General features: G+C 40.2%; 1 protein-coding gene across 1 annotated transcript in view; it reads right to left on the bottom strand.

Moving 5' to 3' along the window:
• The window catches only part of EXPH5 (exophilin 5), a gene marked incomplete at its 5' end in the record, with an annotated part of 36,298 nt that overhangs the window by 10,078 nt on the left and 10,358 nt on the right, over positions 1–15,862 (bottom strand). Inside the window, 3 exons of the mRNA XM_083855776.1 lie at positions 3,518–3,662; positions 3,854–3,925; positions 7,910–8,067. Of these exons, the coding sequence (XP_083711902.1) occupies positions 3,518–3,662; positions 3,854–3,925; positions 7,910–8,067 (375 nt within the window). The remainder of the gene's footprint in view (positions 1–3,517; positions 3,663–3,853; positions 3,926–7,909; positions 8,068–15,862) is intronic.

Below are 15,862 nucleotides of genomic sequence, written 5' to 3'. Positions count from 1 at the left end.
TGAAGTGCTTTGTCATTTGTTTGCAATGTGCTTGCAGGCAGGGAAGAACAGTTGAAAGGTGCAATTTGTTTTTGCTTCTGTAATTGTGAACTGTAAAACCAGGATTCCTCTCTGACATGGGGTCCAACTGAAACCAAACAAGCCTGTTGACTTCAGCGGGCTTAGGATTTGGCTAGACAGTCTGAATCTGAAATTCTTAATTTTTCCTTGTAGCTCTGAGTAAAAACAGCCATTAAATCAGATGGTTACCTCTCCCTTTGAATGAAGTTTACAGAACCAGAACTTAGAAATGTATGTAGCTTTTCCTTTAAACTTAAATAAAGTTCTGTTTTAATGCTTCTAAACCAAATTAAGAACAAAACTTACGTTTCAGAGCTTTTACAATTATTTCCTGCCAATTAAGTTCAGTAAAATCCTGTGGCTTAGCAAGTTACCTTAGTTTTACTTATATGCATAACAAAAATGCAAAAGCTTTGTTAGAAGCTTTCTTCTTCTGCTTTACTGTGTAAAGCCACTCTTTGGCAAAGACCAAGAGTGCAAAGCTCTCCCCACCTGATGTTGTATTAATTGCTCCTTGCAATGAACCTACATGAAGTAGACATGCTACTTAGAAATGTCAGTTAGAAATGTCTTCTGATAGTCTAGGCAAAATTTAAATTTTCATTTGCACCTCTGGCACTATTCTAAATTCATCTGTGTCTTTATTGTCTCTGTTCTCTCAGAAATAACTGGTCATTGCATCCTGCTTTATTTTTCTCCCTGCTAACTTATACTGACAAGGTTATTTTAATCTTTTCCCTATGCCAATCCCTCCATTTCTCAAACTGCCTTATTATTTTCTATGAACATGTTTTTAATGTTTTAAATTTTCCAGCATTTCAAAATTAAAGTTTTTCTTACTTTCAGAGAAATATTGCTTAATTTTAGGAGACAGTGATTCAGTTTCTGTTTTGGTTAATGACACTGAGCAATGTTTACATTATTTTGCACACAATGCATATACACATATTTGAAAATATTGTCTATTATTCATAAACAGAAAAGAAGCTAAATTGATGTTCAAGTTCAGAAATATTTGCCATCTGGAAAATACTCCTCAGTATGGAAAATGAGAAATTATATTTTATACTTTTCCACTTACATACATATGTATCTTTTTAATGACAATCAAATGTAAGATTAAAAGTAAAAGATGACTATCACTACTGGTAACAATAATAAAAATCTATGAATTAAAATTTGCTGTGAATTAGTATTTCCACAGAGGCAAGACACCTGTCTTCCCCAGGTCCCACCAAGCAGTCTAATGTCAGTATAATCCATTTTCTTCAATATTGTTCTAATCAGTACTACATAGGAAGTCAACTAAAAACCAAACACATAACTCACATAAGCTGAAAACACAATTAAACAAGGATTTTTGTCCAGGATGAATCACACTTACATATTAGAAAATAGTAAGGATGAATTCAAGAACACTGACACCCTTGAACCGAAAGTGATCAAACATTTCACTGCCTTCAGACTACAGTTACAAACCTTTTATTAGCATCTTCTGTATCTCCATGTAAGCGCACTCCTTCCTGCAGCATCCATAATTTATTCTCACCGTAGAACACCACGGCAGCTGACGAAACTGTCTCTCCAGAACTGAAAGGACCCTCTAACCGGCCATTAATGTTTAGCCATTGAAAAGCTTCTGCCAGTTAGGCTTACTTACAGGATTTACAGTGCTGCGTCCTATAGTGTTTCACTAGCTCTCCAAAATAACTCTACCTGGTGAGAGGCAGATTATTTCAGTGCTTTGCCTATGCATAAAGCAAACCGCATGCCACGGCAACACCTAGAAGAGGGTGGGGGAAGTTTTCAACAGAGAGGCGTGACTAGAAAATGTAGCAATCAGCTCAGCTACACGTCAGGATTGACTTGTTTATTTTTCAAGTTATGCTCGGTCAGAAATCAAAGGCATGTGAGTCTGAGATACGATAGATTTTCCATGGAAAAGCCAGATAAACACACATGAGGAAAGCTGATGTAATAAGTAGGCATGGTTTGGTTTTTTTGCCTTCTTAAATTAAGAAATCATTTCAGTGCTTAGATTCTACAGCAAAGCCTCAACCTTCGTGTGTGCATTGGCTACCTCACTATGCACCAGGATAAAGCACCCTTGAAATCTGATTCTCAGTTACACAAGTGTCCTTTTATTCTTCGGGGAAGACTGTGGCCCAGCATTTCTGTGTTCCAGGATGAGGGGCATTACCAGGTCACAAGAAAGAAGAAGGAGAAGATGACAGGTGTAAAGCAGTGTTAACACTGCGTATTCTTTTTCTGTGTTGTGTTGTTACGTAAGGGAATTGTTACCAGTGAACATCCTCAAAGCTAACCTCACGGCCTCTACTGAAACCTCTCCTTAAATCTCCTGCTTTGATACAAACACTCCACAATAGCAAGCTGCTCTGTTACAAAACCTACATATCAGACTAATCATAATTTCTTTAGAGGCTTGCATTCCTTGTCATTGTTTATTGCAGCTGTTCCTTGTCTTAGCATCATGCCAGCAGGGAGCCCCAGGCACGGAATACCAATCTGAGACTCATTGAGTGAAAATCAGCTTGTTGTACCAAAGATCTTGCACCTTCACACTTAGATTTCACAGCACTGCACAATGCAGCTCTACCTGTGATTGCCAGTCCTGAGCATTACCCTAAAATGCACACAAGAATAGTAAGACTTCATTCACGTGTTGCTGACATATGGCCATACAGGACAAAAGTTAAGAGAAAACAGGCAACCTAACCAGCCTCACTATCCCCCCACCCCTTTCCCTCTGAACAGCAGCTTCAGCCCTGGGAATGGCAAAGGAGAAGGATGTTCTTCAAACAGCAGCTCCAAAGCTGAGTATGAGACCATCTTTGGTTCAGATCCAAACACCAAAGCAAACCAAAGTACCGAGACCAAAGCACTGACAAAGCACAGAAGGCAAAAGCACCAAGAGCTGTCTGGTTTGCCTGGCTGGAGCTAAAGCTGCAGGGCTGCCTCAAGCTGCCTCTGGGCTAGAAATGGTGGGAACTGATGCAGCAGAGCTGCCTGGGGCCGGGACTCTCTGCCATGACTTGGGAAAGCCATGCTTCCTGTTCTATCACAGCTATAGGGCACCAGATCCCCGTGCACCTTACACCGCGTCCTCTTGAGAGGGAATTAAAGAGGATGCAGCTGCTCCTAAGTCTACAGTCTTCCATATACTTTAAGTCCTTATGCAAAACCTGAACAAAATAGGTTTAGCCAAGAGACTCTACCTACTATTTGTGACTTAGTCCTCTTTCTTCTGACACCACACAGATAATCTCTCATTACAGGGCCAAGTAAAATCTCAATCTTCCCAATGAGGTGAAAAGCAAGAGAAAGGGAAAATAATTTAACAAAGTTTTCTAAAACTTTATAACTTTTTTCTAAAACACATAGCAATTCATAGACTTTTTTAAAGCTGGAAATAATATATGTTCTGATTATTGCTCACCGTGGTTGCTTCTGAGTCTGGGTTTTCCTTGATTTTCTAAAGGAGGAAAGCCAAGCAAAAGGTGATCTGAACCCCAGAAATGAAGCTGAAGTGTTCTTTTGTGCTTGAGGATTTGTGCGGGATGACATTTTTATTTCTTTATGATCTAAAAATGTGATAAAAAGTAGATGTGCTTCAATAATAAATAATAAATACAGTATTAAAATATACATAATTCTTAATAAATACAGTATTAATAAATACATTAATAAATACAGTATTAAAATATACATAATAAATACAGTATTAAAATATACATAAATGTTATGTCTTCATAAACAATTTTCTTTTGCTTACCTTTTATGTCAGGAAAATCCAGTTTTGAGATTTTTGGACAGACTATGTGCCATACTGGTTTATAATGATTAACTAGGAGACAGAGAAAGATAAACAGGTCTAAAGTTTCAAAAGGTATTATTGGTTTTGGCTGATGCACGTGAGATACATGAGGCTGATCTACACAAAGTAATCAGCACTCAATCACTTGAAAACCATACCTGTTTTAAAATACAGGCAAATCAAACATTCGAAAATTGAGGCACCCACAATCATTACTCACTTTCTTTTTATGTTTGTAAGAAATATAAATGTGACAACCCAGAATATACAGTGACCTAACTGACTGTAACGTACACAATAGTAACTCTGACTAACGTGTCCTCTCTATCATAGAATTCCTTACAATGGGATTCCTGTGGCCACTGGAGTATCTTTTTTTTCTGCTACAAACTGCATATCACATCTGTATTTTCAAGGCAAAGTATTGTGAATGATTTCTTTGGGAAGGTTATGACTTGTTTTCTTCAAATTGAACATAAACTCAGTCTGCCTGTAAAAGCAGCTGGCATTTGGTGGGAAAATGAGGATGAGTATTGCTTATAGATAAGGGAAAGAAACTGTAGGAACCTGCACCACACCACTGTGAAGTGGAGGATATAAAGAAACAAGACATCACTTGGGAATAAGGCATTACATTTTTTTTTTCATTTAAAGCAACACATGCCTGAAACAATACAACAGCCTGAAAACGGCTTATCCAATGACTGCAAGAGAAAGCAAACCCAGAAATTAGAGGCAAGTGTCATTTTTAACAATAGCAAGGGGCAGCATTTTGGACATTGTCCAAAATGAAGTGAATAATTAATCTAATTTGATCTAAAGCATGCATGTAATACATGACTTTCCCTTTGGTGACAATCTCTGTGTACTTCAAAGTGCTGCATTCTTTACCCCTTTCAGAGCCTAATCTCGAGGTGGCATTGACTTGACAATGCAGGTAACATCAAGAGAGTCCTAACAGCACTCTGCCATAGCCAGGATGGTCTAGGGATGTAGAAACAGCAAGGCTTGTAGGTAGAAGTAGTTCCTTTTATTTAGCCAACTTATACAGTTGGAAATACCAGACAAGCCTTTGAGGCACACAAGCCCTTCTTCAGATCTGAAATAGAAACAGGTTCTTTCAAAGTTAAATACCAGAGAACAATTACACAGAGTTTAGTCAATTAGATGATCACTGAAAGAGAAAAATAGCAGGTAGCTGAGGACTAGAGGTGATGTTGGGGAAAAAAGGTGAGGAAAGACTGAGATATGTTCTGTGCAGGTCTGTAGTATCAGGAAAATGTTTAAGGTTTCACTTTTCTTTTGAAATACATGACTCTGCTTCCAGTTGCTATGAAGCACAAATAGGAAGAGCTCAATGAAAAACATGCAGAAGTGTGAATGGAATAAAAGCATATATTATGCATGAGAACTATCTGGACAAAAGATGAAAGACAGTACAGAATGCCATGCTTTTTATAGAGACACCATGTTTCTTGTGCATGTTCATTTTGAATGGGCATCAGAACCTGTAAAATGACATCTCAAGAAATTGCTTCCTGGTCAGGCTAACTTTTCAGGCTTTTTGACACTCACCTTGAAAATAATAAGCACTGGCATGCCTTTAGCCCAGTGTTACCAGAAAAAGTTTTCCACTGGTATATTCAAACCTTTCTCAACCAAACTCATCTACTTATTCCAAATGTCATTTAGGTTCTTTTAGTTTTTTAAAATAACTAGGCAAAACCAAATATTTTGTGCTGGTTTTGGCTGGTATTTTTTTCCATAGACTCTTGCATGGGCCATGTTCTGGATTTGTGCTGGAAGCAGTGTTGGTAACACAGGGATGTTTTAGTTACTGCTGGGCAGTACTTACACAGTTAAGGCCTTTCCTGCCTCTCACCCCACCCTACAAGCAAGTAGACTCAGTGTGAACAAGGAGCTATGTCCCAGCTGACCCAAGGGACATTCCAGACCATTCAGCACTGTGCTCAGAGTATAAAGCTGAGAGGAAAAGAAGGAAGGGATGATAGTGTGATGATAGTTCAGAGTGATAGTGTTTGTCTTCCCAAGCAACCATTGTACATGATGGAGCCCAGCATTCCTGGGGACAGCTGAACACCTGCCTGCCCACAGAAAGTGGTAACTTAATTGGTTTGCTTCCTCATGTGCAAGACTTATCCTTTACCCATTAAATTGTCTTTATCCCAACTCAGGAGTTCTCTCACTTTTAGCCTCCTGCCAATCCTGATGGGGGTCAAGTGAATGAGCCACTGGGCGGTGCTCAGTTAATGGCTGGAGTTAAACCACGAGTCCTTTAGGATGCCCAGTGTAGGGCTTGGAGTGTTTGAGATAACAACAGATCTCAGTGGAATGTGCTAGACTGAATTTATCACTGTTTTGCTGTTTAGCTATTAATTGACAGGCTCCAGCCCTTGCCATGGGGCTTGCTTGCCAGGCTGTATATTAGAGCCTAGTGCTCCTTGGTGGAATGGTTATGTGCCATGGTTATGGCGCACTCTGAGGGGATTGTGGCCAAGAATAAGTCCTACCAGGTACACCTCGAAGCATCTGTGGCTGTGCATGTGGTCATGCTGGAGAACCTCAAAGTGTGTGGCCATGGATAAGACCATGACAGAGCAAGCACTCCCCTGCAAGGATTGCCGCCATGGGTAAAGCCATGTCAGAGTTGGTGCATTTCTGAAGGCATTGTGGCCCATGGAGGAGACCATGCTGGAAAAAGTGCACTACAGATGGACCAGGGCTGTGGATAAGTCCATGCCACAGCAAGTGTATCCCTGGAGAGACTATGGCTCTACTTTGAGCAGGTATACCCCTGAGACACTGCAGTATATGGGTAAGTCTAAGCTGGAGCAGAGGCAAGGTGAAGGCAGTGGGGTGGCTAATGGGGATATACTGGATAGTGTGGGACCTGAGCTTGATGCAAATGGTATGAAGTAAGGAGTAAAGAATGTGCTGGGTTTGGCTGTGATAGTAAATTATTTCCATAGTAGCTAATATGAGGCTATGTTCTGCATTTGTGCTGAGAACAGTGTTGATAATTCAGGGATGTTTTCCTTACTGCTGAGCTGGGCATACACAAAGCCAAGGCTTTTCTGCTTCTCACCCCACCCCATCAACGGGTGGATTGGGGGTGTACAAAGAAGCGGGAGGATGCCTCCAGCTGACCTGATGGATATCCCATACCATATGGCATCATACTCAGCATATAAAATCCAGGGGAAGAAGAGGGAAGGGGGGACATTCACAGTGATGGCATTTATATCATCAAGTCACCCTAACATGTGATGGCCTGGAGATGGCTGAACACCTGCCTGACCATGAGGAGTGCTGAATGAATTCCTTGCTTCACTTTGCTTGTGTATGTGGCTTTTGCTTTATCTATCAACTGTCTTCACCTCAATTCACTTTTAGCCCTCCAATTCTCACCCCCTCCCACAGTGGGGGAGTGAGTGAGTGGCTATGCAGTGCTTTGCTGCCAGCTGGGGTTAAACCACAACCTTTTTGTACAATGCAGACATCACTGCTTTGATTGGGAAACTACCACTGTATTTACTATTATTATAGCAATTTCATTTTGATTAATAAAGACATTTTTTACAGTGAGAACAATTAATCACCAGAACAGCCTCCTCAGGGATATGGTAAAGTCCCCATGATTAGAGGTTTACAAGATGTGACTGCAAATGGTGCTAAGTAATTTCATCCAGGTTCCCCTTCCTATGAAAAACTGGACCTTGAAGATCATCTGATGTCCTTCCAACCTGGGCTTCCAACTGTACTATGATTCTAACTATGGCATAACAATGTCAGGGATTTTCTGTTGAGAGTCCCAGCTCTGCTTTTAACAGAATCTACTTAAAGAAATATACCCATTTTGAAAATATATCTTTGGTAACACAATGTTACAAGAAGAAGCTCAGTGTGATTTCAGAAACTCCGTAACTATTACACTCTGACATTGGTTTGGTGACCATTATTATATAGATAAGGAAATGGACAAATGCAACTCACTGATGGTTTTGCTCTTCTTTAGCTGATGCTCTAATGGTGGCTTTAACATTCTACTGGCATCACTGTAATTCTGAAATTTTCTTCTTTTTATTTCTTCAAACCATTCTCCAGTCACTCCCTGCAGCCCTTTTTCAGACTTCTTTCTCTTCAGAAGTTTGCTAAAAAGGAAAAAAAAAATTAGGCCATTTTAGATATTACAGGCCCATCATTAGGAACTCTCCCTGCTGTTCATTAAAGTATTTACAGTATATCTCTACATATAATGACTTTTACAAAGTCAGTGAGATATGATACATTCACAGCAATCACATAGAAGTTTTAGTGACAGCAACATTCTACGGTTTAACAAATGAGATTATGGGACCAGGTAAAGTGGATGACTCATATGCTTGCATTATTCTCTTCCTTGAGGAAGGGCATCTTTTTTTCCTTGCAAGAATAAGCAATCCATATGCATTCTAAAACTAATTGAAAGTAAGATTAAGTTGATCCAATAATCAGAATAATTAACACTCTAAATGATGCACATTTTGAGATATTTATTCACTCATTTAAGTAGAAGCAATAACAAGATTATTTTTATTTTCTAGAGGTAGATAACTGATGCCCTGGCAGTGAGGTATTCACTATACATTTTCCATGCAAAGGAGAACTGTAAATTGTGAATTCAGCTAATAGATATTCATGCAACATGTTCAACAAGTTTATCACATTCCTCTTTCCTTGATGCATAGTGATTCTGCCTGTGTTCAATATGGATGGAGGCAACTAATAATGAATATGAATGTTCTGCCACGCTGAGGTGCAGCCTGAGCAAGCTACATGCATCTGGCTCCAACTAAAGAAGATATTTAGTAGCAAGTTCAGGTTTTAGACCAAGAGGTCACAGGAATGAATTGTTTAGTTGGACAGAAAATAACAAGGTACAGTTGCAAAGGAATGGGAACAATGCAAAGAGACATGTGAAGTTACTTGTTTTTAAATTACATTACATTAGTGTCAAAAGTATAGACGCAAATACAGCAAATCCACACCCCAACTGATTCTGATGGCAACAAGACAAGACTTTGTGCACAGCCTGGAGATCTAATACCAATGTTTGAGCAAGGCTTTCATGTAAATCTGCCTCCTTAACCAGTGGTAAAAATCTGTCTAGGAATACAGATGGTCTCAGAGAACATAAGTGACTACAGTTATCAATTTAAATAAAAACTCATCTGAGACAATACTACTTCACAGAACAAACTTAAAATTAAACATCTAGTCTGGAAATGGATATATTTTGATCTGGAATTTACAGAGTTCATTGTCCATACTAGCCCCTACCATGCATCTGTTGGCATCTGACGGACAGGAAGGCTGGAGGGAGACATTTTTGGGAAGTGAGTATTTCCTTTGAAGAAGATTACACAGCCACATGCACGAGTACTAGCCATTCCAAGTAAACTTATTACAGAGGCAAAAATGTTAATCATCGCAGATATTACCGCACCATGGGAGTGACTACACACCGTAAATGCAGAGTGCAGCCTGGAACGCAGCCTAGCACTGATGTGAAACAGAGGGGATGAACAATGTGCTCTCAAGAGCCAACTCCATGACCTCACTCCTGTGGCCTCACCAAAGGGGATCCAAGATACTGGGAGGAGTAAAAGTATGGTCCTTCTGAGCTTGGCTGTCCGGCCAGCTCTGCTCTTCAGACACCATACAAACGAGTTAATCCTTTGGGTCCAGATTTCAGACAGAGACGTGACCTTGCTTGGAAGAATGGGGCGGACTCACACTTGGTGTTACTTTGGAGGGGGTTTATTCAGGGCAAAGGCCCAGATGGTCAAAGCGTGAGTGGTTGCAAAGTTTCTGGCTTGCCCTTATCAACATGGGCGTTACAGATGGAAATGAAGGGGAGGGGTTTAGGTACAGGGGGGCTGGACTTCGACATGTAAGGGAAAAAGGGGTATGGATGATACCCGAGGCCTGGCAGAGCCACCTGGCTTAGCCAGAGCCATAAAGTACCAGGGAGTGTTCACAGATAACATACAAAGTTATACAATGGCCTAGGCCAAGCTCTTGAGAGATACAATGAGGATGGCTCGGGCCTATTATGTGGCTTGATTACAGCCGTTAAGGGAAATGGGGTGTGGGTGGATGAACACTAACAGAAACTTAATACCAAAATTACAGAAATTTTAGAAAACCCAAAATGCACACTGCAACATAAAAGCACAGGGAGAAAGGCACGAGCTGCTTGGGTAGTGGCTGCAGCCACAAGGACTGCCTGGGAAACAACCCCTGGGCAGTTCTGCTGAACTCCTGAAAGAGGAGAGCACCTGCCAGGCTCCATCCCACGGGCTGTCAGAAGGCAGCCAGCCCCAAAGGCTTCTCCCGTGGGAAGAGATGCGGAGCCCTGGCGCCCCCCGGCGGAGGCGGCCGGTACCGCAGCCGAGTGCCCGCACGGCACGGACAGACACAGCTATTTGCTGCACATTTACGCATTCCAGAGTGTGATAAATGTGACATTGGAGTAAAAATTCGTGATAAAAGAATATAGAAATATATGTTAGATTGGTGTTAATATAAAAATGTGAAAAGGTACAGTCTGTAGAAAATTCCCTCCAAGCCAGGCTGCTGCCGTCTCCCAGCCCCGGGACAAAGAACGGGACAGGAGCCATCAGGAGGAACAAAGACACTAGCCAACCCAGATAAGAATCGGCATCGCACCCAGACAGAGAAATTCCTCTCCGAACGAAAAAGAGAATTCTCCACTGAGGAATACACATTGAAATAACCATGGACCAGCAGGCTCCATACGCATGTGAAAGGAACCTTCCCAGTATACGATCTGCAAAGTTCGACAAATCTGGGAAACCCATCCGAAAATTATTTGGACTATTTGCTGGACTATTCCATGCACCTGTTTTGCCTCGGGACACGAAAAACTCTATAAAACCTCGAGCTGCGATCCGCTCTGTGTGGATTTGGGAAATCTGTACCTTAGAGTGCGGACCCCTTGTCCACCCAGCGCTGCGCTGCCCGTCCTATTTGTGGTTTCTCTCTTTGTCGGTGATTGGGATTGTTTTATTAATAAACTGTTTCTTTATTAATCTGATTTTTGCCGTTGCATTTATAAAAGAGCAAAGGGAAATGTAAAAACCCCGCAACTATTCTAACATTGATCATACCAGGCACTGCACGAACATGCCTCGCACTGAGAAACAGAGTTAGTCATGCACAACGCTGACTTCAATGCTTAAACGCTGTAAAATCTTTACTAGTACATACTTGGCATTATATGTAGTCGTTATCTGTGAATATTGCTGCTTTTGTATTGTGCTGTCATGCCCAACTCAGCAAATAAATCCTTTAAACTGCTTGTACATATTTAGATTTGTACACAGAGGCCCATATATAGAACCCTATCTCTGTCGGTATTTGAGTAACGAATAATAGTTAATGAATATGAGACACGACATGTAGTTGCAATATGACTATTAAGTATTTCGCCCTCGCGGTGACTCCCAGCCAAACCACATCATTTCCCTACACACCTGCTCTGTCAAGTTTAGTGCCCCCTCATGATACTAATGAAGGACAGTTGTGAGCCAGCAGGAAAGCCCATCTCAAGAAACAATTACAGCAGGAGATGGTATCTGCACTCAAGTATTGCAATGAACCTGCCTCTGAGGCAGCACTATTGTTACTCGGATTACACATTATGTATTGAGACACTGCACCTTAGGAGTGTCAAAACACCTAGTGCCCTCTAAACCAAATGTACTAATCCTGCTTCCCAGTCTGCTCCATCTATCCTTACTCCTCATTTGCCTACAGCTATTTTGTACACTTGGAGCCACTACTTTTTGAGAGGAGACAACACCATTGTGACTGGGAAAAGTATCTATAAACTATTGTGGGATTGAAGGCAAATCCATTCCCAGGATTATTTACAGGAGACTGCTTCACAAACCAGTGCAGGCAGAAACCCTAAATGACCTCACAGGCTCATTATCTTTTCCCATCTATTATTCTACACAGCATCTAAACTAATGAATCACTCAGGAGCAATTTCTTCACACTGTTTTTAAAAACACCTCTTCCTTACTGGCACAAGGATGTTCCAGTATTTTTTACAGACATCTCCAGGGAAAAGTTAACCTAAATGTTTGTATGCTCTAGACTTTCATGTGGGTTATCATAAATACTGTCAATAGATGTGTAGCCTCCTCTGCCACTTCCTGTAGGATAATAAGGCATTTTAATTGCAACTGTAAGAGGAAAGGCATTTTCCTTACCATCTTCACTCTGAATATAAAGAGGAAAACGTGTTCAAAGTAGTAGAAACTGGGTTGCCAAAGAGGACATTTGGGGACAAGACTGTTGTTTGCAGAGGACAGAGGTTTCAATCCCATTTTTGCTAAAGCAGAAATTATTATTCCTATTGAATTTAGCAGAGCAGGATTTGGGTCTAAAGGACTTTTATCACACACCTCATAAGAGAAAAAATAAACAGCAACTACAAAGAATGAGGAATTGCACCAGGTGAAGAATAAGCAGATCAAATTTGTTCATTGGATCAAAGCTCTTAGTGTCTGAAAAGACAAGACTGAAAGGACTGCAGATAAAAGTAATGTTTTAAAGCTTTTCTCTTTACTCTGTTCATATTCCTTGCTTTGCCAGGAAGAAAAGGCTAGAGATGTTAAAAAACAATGCCTGAAGAACTTGTTCTTTCCTGATTTTTTAAACTTCAGTTTATCCCCTTCCACACACTTTATACATTATGCTGCACTGGTGAACTGTACAACTGCATCATTTCTATGACCAGCTATTTTTCTAGAAAACTCTGGCTGTTGTCACAGCCACAAGTAGAGCTAAAACGCTGTCCCGGGGTGACTTTATGATACTGAATTGTATCCCAATTGGTCTGTTTAGCCCAGAAATAAGTTCTGCACCTTTAAAACTAGATCTAAGAATGAAGGCAGGGAGAAGGAAAAGCGATGAAATTTTTTTTGTGGCTGTATTCAAAACATAGAGATAAGCAGTGTTCTTGGAGTTCTCTGCTCTGCAGACAGACGGGGAGTTTTCCCTTGCTGTTTTCACTGGTTTTTCTCTCATTAGCTGAGGCCAGAGGGTTTTTTTGGAGCTGTTCAGCCATTGTTCAGTCCTGGAACACCAGAACTATTGTCCAGGGCCCCCCAAGCTGCACTGCGCCCAGGACACTGGACCTGAGCCCCGGAGAGACTGAGAGAAAGCCAAGGACACACCCATGGAAAGGACTCAAATACAAAAGGACTCTCTCTGAATTTGCCATCTCTTCAAAACAATGAGAGCTTCCATTGTTTAATATCTTCCATTTTTCTCATGATTGTGAATACTTTGCTTAAAATAAACAGGTTTTTTTCCACTTTTCTCGAAGGATATTTATCTCTCAAACAAGTGGGGGAGAAGGGCTGCTGAATTTTGCCCTTTAGGGAACATCCCTTTGGAAGTTCCCTTCCAAATTTGTCACAAACCAGGACAAACACATATGCAAGTATATTTTCTTACTTATAGTTCCTTTTAATTTTATGAAAATAATTTAAAGATATACTTCCATAAGTTGTCATCTTATTTTTTTAAAAAAAGGGGGAAAAAAGTATTACTGACAAAGGCAAAGGCTACCACAGCTTAAGTAATTTGAAAAAAAATTATTATCTGTCATTTCCTAGAAACATGTAACAGAAATAAAAACAACATTCTGGTTGCCAAGGTGTCAGAGAAGCTCCTGTGGCAGGTTAATCCTACCAGGAAGAAAAACAATGAGTCAACACACTCTTTCCTAGCACATCAGACACACAACAGGTCTGTTTTCTAAGGCAGTCTTTATTCTTAGTAGCTGGTATACTTTTAGTCACGTTAAAGCATGTTTTGTTTATTTTTCTTTATTACTGTTGTCTGTTTGGCTAATAAAAATGAACCAAGTCAGCCTCATTATTACATGTAAAACATTATGCAGAAGTAGATGAATCACAGAGGAAAAAAGACTCCTGTGTTTTGGCTGCACATACAAGACAAAGTAAAAAGATCTAACTGAAAATTCACTTTTTAAAAAAAAATGATATTTGTTAAATTAAGCATTTCTGCAGCAATTCTCTGAAAAGTCAAGGTCTCCTCTATTTTGATGAACAAAATGTGCTGCCAATAATGGTTGAACCTAACCTGCTAGGTCGTTGCAAATCAAATGCTCGAGTTTAATTTTCTCTTTCCCTGAAATAGTAGTTTTATATCTAAGTGTTCATCCTTCTCATCCATCTGTCATTTTTGTTATTATGTGTTCATTTTATAATGCCCATTAACTCACTAAGTTGCCCTCAGATGTATTTATCTGAGTATGTGACCAATAGAAGAAAGGAAGGGTTCAACAATGCAGAACAGAGTCTATGGGTCCAGTATTTGTAACTGACCAGGGCCCAAACACCAATAAATGTAATGGAAGGACTTTTTTAACTCTCTTGAACAGGCAGCAGGCCAGGCTGCGGGAGGGAGAGTCCCCTAGTGGTGACACCACTGCATGGAAAGGAGCAACTGGAGTGCCAAGAAATACTCACCGGAAGGCCTGGAGTGCCCAGCACTGAACTGTATGGCATATATTTTCAATTCCACTTTAATGGCCACATGATGTTGCCAGCTCATAATTGTCCCTAAATATTTAGATTCAAGTAATGTGCAAAATCAAGACACAGAAGGTAGAAGAAAGTGAAAAGGGAATTAATCTTCTCTAGTTTTTCCTCCCAGACTGCACATTTTATAGGAAGAACTACTTAAAACACAAAGTTACCACTCCTGCACATAAATTTGATATGCAGCCTGAAGTATCCTTTCAAACAACAAGTAGGGCTATATAAACAGATACCTGCAAACAGAAATATAATTTTGTCCTTAGAACACTTTTCTGAGAATAGCTATCAGATTCACATATTAAGGCCTGCTGTGTGTGTCAGGGATACAGTCAGGGAATATGTGAGTTAAAGGCAGAAAATCTTTTCTGCCCTTACTAAAGTTCTACCTTGTCTGCTCATAAGGAAAACCTCTCCTGTTCTTATTTAAAAAGTTGAATAAAACACTAAATCTGACATATTACACTATCTCTATTCAACAAATTTACTCTTTTAAATTAAAGCTGATCACTTGCTTTGAGATAGCCTAATCCAGTGGCATTGTGTGCATTCATTATACACAATCCACAAAGACAGACTGTTGAGCATACACAAAACGTTGGACTCCCAATGGACATAGAATACTTCTACTCTGTAAGTCACAATGATTTTTGGGTATACAATTCTTTAACTTCAGCACCCTCTGTACAGTGACCAGAAGTTACCTCTGTTTTCCCCAAAACATTAACTTCTCATTTTAAACTATGTGAAATTAATACACTGATTTACACTAGCTGCTGTTTTCCTTCATCAAGTCCAACACTCCTATCCCCTTGAAGCTTTTGTCTGCTTTCCTGAGCAAGAGCATAGAACGACACTTTCCTTTGAAATGGAAAACTAGGAAATGTTTTAAGGGCAAGAACAAAGGTTAATTCTCATGCCGACTACATAACTCCTCTCTGTTCTGGCAGCTCAGGGATCAGAAGCTCTCAGTTAAAGCTCTGAAATGAGAAGCTCAATGACTGTCTTCAAAAAGTTAAGTTTTCAAAACAGAGCATTGAAAACTGAGATCACAGGAGCTGAGGGTAATTAATCATGCATCTCAAGGTGTAACAATGCCTCAAAACATTACTTTTAACATGAAACTATTTCTTTAGCAGCTACCCCTGTGAAAACATCATTTCAGCCCTGCTGGAACAAACAGAGAAGTCTGTAAGTACAGATCTTTTAGCAGTTATACACAGTCAGAAAATGAAAGCTTTTAGTCCTTTGGGCACCTGGTCACTAAGAGCGAATGAGGTGGAATACCACTAGGAATGTCACA

This window comes from Zosterops lateralis (genome assembly GCF_965231275.1).
Source record: "Zosterops lateralis genome assembly, chromosome: 2".
NCBI classification, from domain to species: Eukaryota; Metazoa; Chordata; class Aves; order Passeriformes; family Zosteropidae; genus Zosterops; species Zosterops lateralis.
This window is presented reverse-complemented; position numbering and strand designations above follow the sequence as displayed.